The sequence below is a fragment of the Cryptomeria japonica genome, chromosome 3 (genome assembly GCF_030272615.1).
Source record: "Cryptomeria japonica chromosome 3, Sugi_1.0, whole genome shotgun sequence".
Classification (NCBI taxonomy): Eukaryota; Viridiplantae; Streptophyta; class Pinopsida; order Cupressales; family Cupressaceae; genus Cryptomeria; species Cryptomeria japonica.
Window position 1 is genome coordinate 609,702,768 of NC_081407.1, and position 2,893 is coordinate 609,705,660.

General features: G+C 39.1%; 1 protein-coding gene across 1 annotated transcript; it reads left to right on the plus strand.

The window, feature by feature from the left end:
• The first annotated feature begins 251 nt into the window (after positions 1-251).
• On the plus strand, positions 252-1,786 carry LOC131063850 (aspartic proteinase nepenthesin-2-like). Its single transcript, XM_057997810.2, has one exon. It carries the CDS (start codon positions 262-264, stop codon positions 1,570-1,572), a length of 1,311 nt encoding a protein of 436 aa, XP_057853793.1. The 5' UTR covers positions 252-261; the 3' UTR covers positions 1,573-1,786.
• The last annotated feature ends 1,107 nt before the right edge of the window (positions 1,787-2,893 follow it).

Genomic DNA, 2,893 nt, shown 5'->3' on the forward strand with positions numbered 1-2,893 from the left:
GGGAGACGTGGGAATGGAATTAAAAAAAGCGCGCTCGTTTGTAGGAAGTCATTGTGAGTCGTGACTATGGAAACGGGAACAGTGGGTCACGCATGAACGGAAACCAGAAAGCAAATGTGAAAACGGAAAAAACTAAGTTTCCACGCGCAGTTAGCGCTTAGTGTGTCGATTACACCTTGACAGACTTCTTCGGTGTTCTAAGCTTATATAAACTCGCTTCGCTTCCAGTCGGAGATGGAGAAGCATTACTCAAAAATAAAAATGGAGAGTTGTAAGCTATTGGGCGTTCTAGCCTTCATCTGCTTTATTATTCCCGTGATGTCATCTTCCTCGGGGAGACAATTTAATGTTTGGTCGAAATTGAGGGTGAATTTGACCCGCATATCAGAGGGAGAGTCCAATCTTACCGAGCGGTTGCGTGAGGCGGTGGATCGAGGTAAGAAACGACTGAATACGATAGAGGCATCTGTAAAACAGCAGATAGCTGGGCAGTTAGACGCTGAAACGCCCATTCACGTGGGAAGCGGAGAATTTCTGATGAGCGTTGCAGTGGGCACGCCCTCGGTGAGTTTTGAAGCGATTGTCGACACGGGGAGTGATCTGATTTGGACTCAGTGCCTGCCTTGCCAGAACTGCTACAATCAGCCTACGCCAATCTTCGACCCCTCCCAATCGTCTTCCTATTCCACAGTTCCTTGCACTGACTCTGTTTGTGATGCTTTGGGGGCTTTCCAAAGTGGATGCAATCCAGATTGCACCTTCGATTATACGTATGGCAGCGGTGAGACTAGCGGTGACCTGGCTTACGAGTCATTCTCCATTGGGAGCGGCAGCGACAGCATGGTTCCAGGACTTGCTTTTGGATGCGGCCATGACAACCAAGGAACAGGATTATCACAGGGCGGCGGTCTTGTGGGCTTAGGAAGAGGTGCTCTCTCACTTATCTCACAGTTAGGCTCCAAGGTAGACAACAAATTCTCTTACTGTCTCTTGCCCATCACCGATTCCATTTCACAAACCAGACCTCTCATTTTCGGTGAGGGTGCTTCCTTGATCGGAGCCAACACGATCCCACTCATTAAGAACAGTAATTATCCTTCCTTCTGGTATATTCCTGTCACAGGAATCACCCTCAACGGCAACCCCGTAAACATTCCTACTGGAACTTTTGATCTGCAATCGGACGGTAGCGGAGGCATGATCATTGACTCGGGAACCAGCTATACCTATTTAATCGAGCCTGCCTACACTTCTGTCAAAGAAGCAATTCAGTCCGCCATTGATCTTACTCCTACAGACGGCTCTTCTGTGGATCTGGATCTGTGTTACCAGACATCAGGTCAGGTCACCTTGCCTGCTCTAATCTTCAACTTCGAGGGCGGCGTGGATTACGTGCTTCCAGCAGACAACCTTTTCATTCGTGTATCTGACGATCTCTTGTGCCTCGCCATGTTGGGAACATCAAGGAAACTTTCCATCTTCGGAAACGTACAACAGCAGAACTTCCACATCCTCTACGACAATGCTCAGAATACACTCTCCTTTAAGCCCACTAAATGTGATTCTCTTTAAATTATCATCACCCTCTTCTGCTTTGTCTTTCTGTACGTCTGCCACTTGCCGCTTCCTCTTCCTGTGTTTCTGTTTTGGTCATTTTCTTTCAATTTCGAATATAAAGCGTGGTCCAGTCTCCTATGTACGCTTTCTGCACTGCATAGTATAATTTCCAATCTGATATCATCGAGTATGTATGTTTCCTGCAGTGCCTAATATAATATGTGATATCATCGCCTATGTAATATCACAGTCTTTGTGCTTTTATCGTTTGAATGATCTGATATCTCCATTTTACATCCATCACTCTAACCTAACTAATACAATGATTTTTCTGTTTTCTACAAAAGTACATGTTAAAACCATCTAATACAAAGTCTATTGTTAATAAAACAGAGCTGCATCAGAGTACTAAGGTTGAGTAATTTAACAGTTTGTTGAATCTTATCAGGAAACAAGCTAATTGATCTGTTCTATTACTGTTACTTTGGATGTTGAATCCTTTTAAAAAACAAGACAATTGTTTATTCTTGTAGATAGATCACTATAATTTGTCGCTTCGGCAATATTATTGTTCATAGTAGAGCAGATAAAATCTGTACAAGTTCTCTGTTATGGTTTTTCCCTTTTTAAAATTAAAGCAAATATAAGGATTTTGAGGGTTTTGTAGCAGGGATAATAGCTGTTATTGCAATCGACAGGCTTCTTGGTCAGCGTGGGAGGAATGAATTGCAGAGAATCGTTAATTTTTCTCTTAAAGTGATCAATATGACTGAGAACATAAGTCGTTCTCCCTTTAAGATAATTTAAATTTAATCCGAAGTTGTTCACTGTTATGTTTTCATGGTATTCAATGGATGTTTGATATAAAAAAAAAAATTAAATAACAAAATAAAAATCTAATATTATTAATTAATGAAGCTTTTAGATATTTTGTTCTGAATAAAAATTTTAACCAACCCTTATATCGAACTCACTAATATATGTTTATTTTGTTGGGTCAATAATTTACATGTTTTTACTTCTTGTAATTTAAGACTTTAGATATTTTTGGATTATTTTAGTCTAAACTTCAAAACGTTATCTTTAGAAGACAATTTTTGTAGATGTAAAGTCAATTCAGAATAATTTTAGATTAATCTGATTTCCTCGAATTTATAAACATATTATTCAAGGAAAATCTTTACCACTTTTATCTTATTATAATTTTAATTTATGAAGAAAGTTTATAAATTATATTTATTCTTTGATTTAAGTTGAAATGTATATATTTTAATGTTAGGAAATTTTTCAAGTCATTTGAATATTTAGATTTACGATCAATTTAGTTCATTGTCTT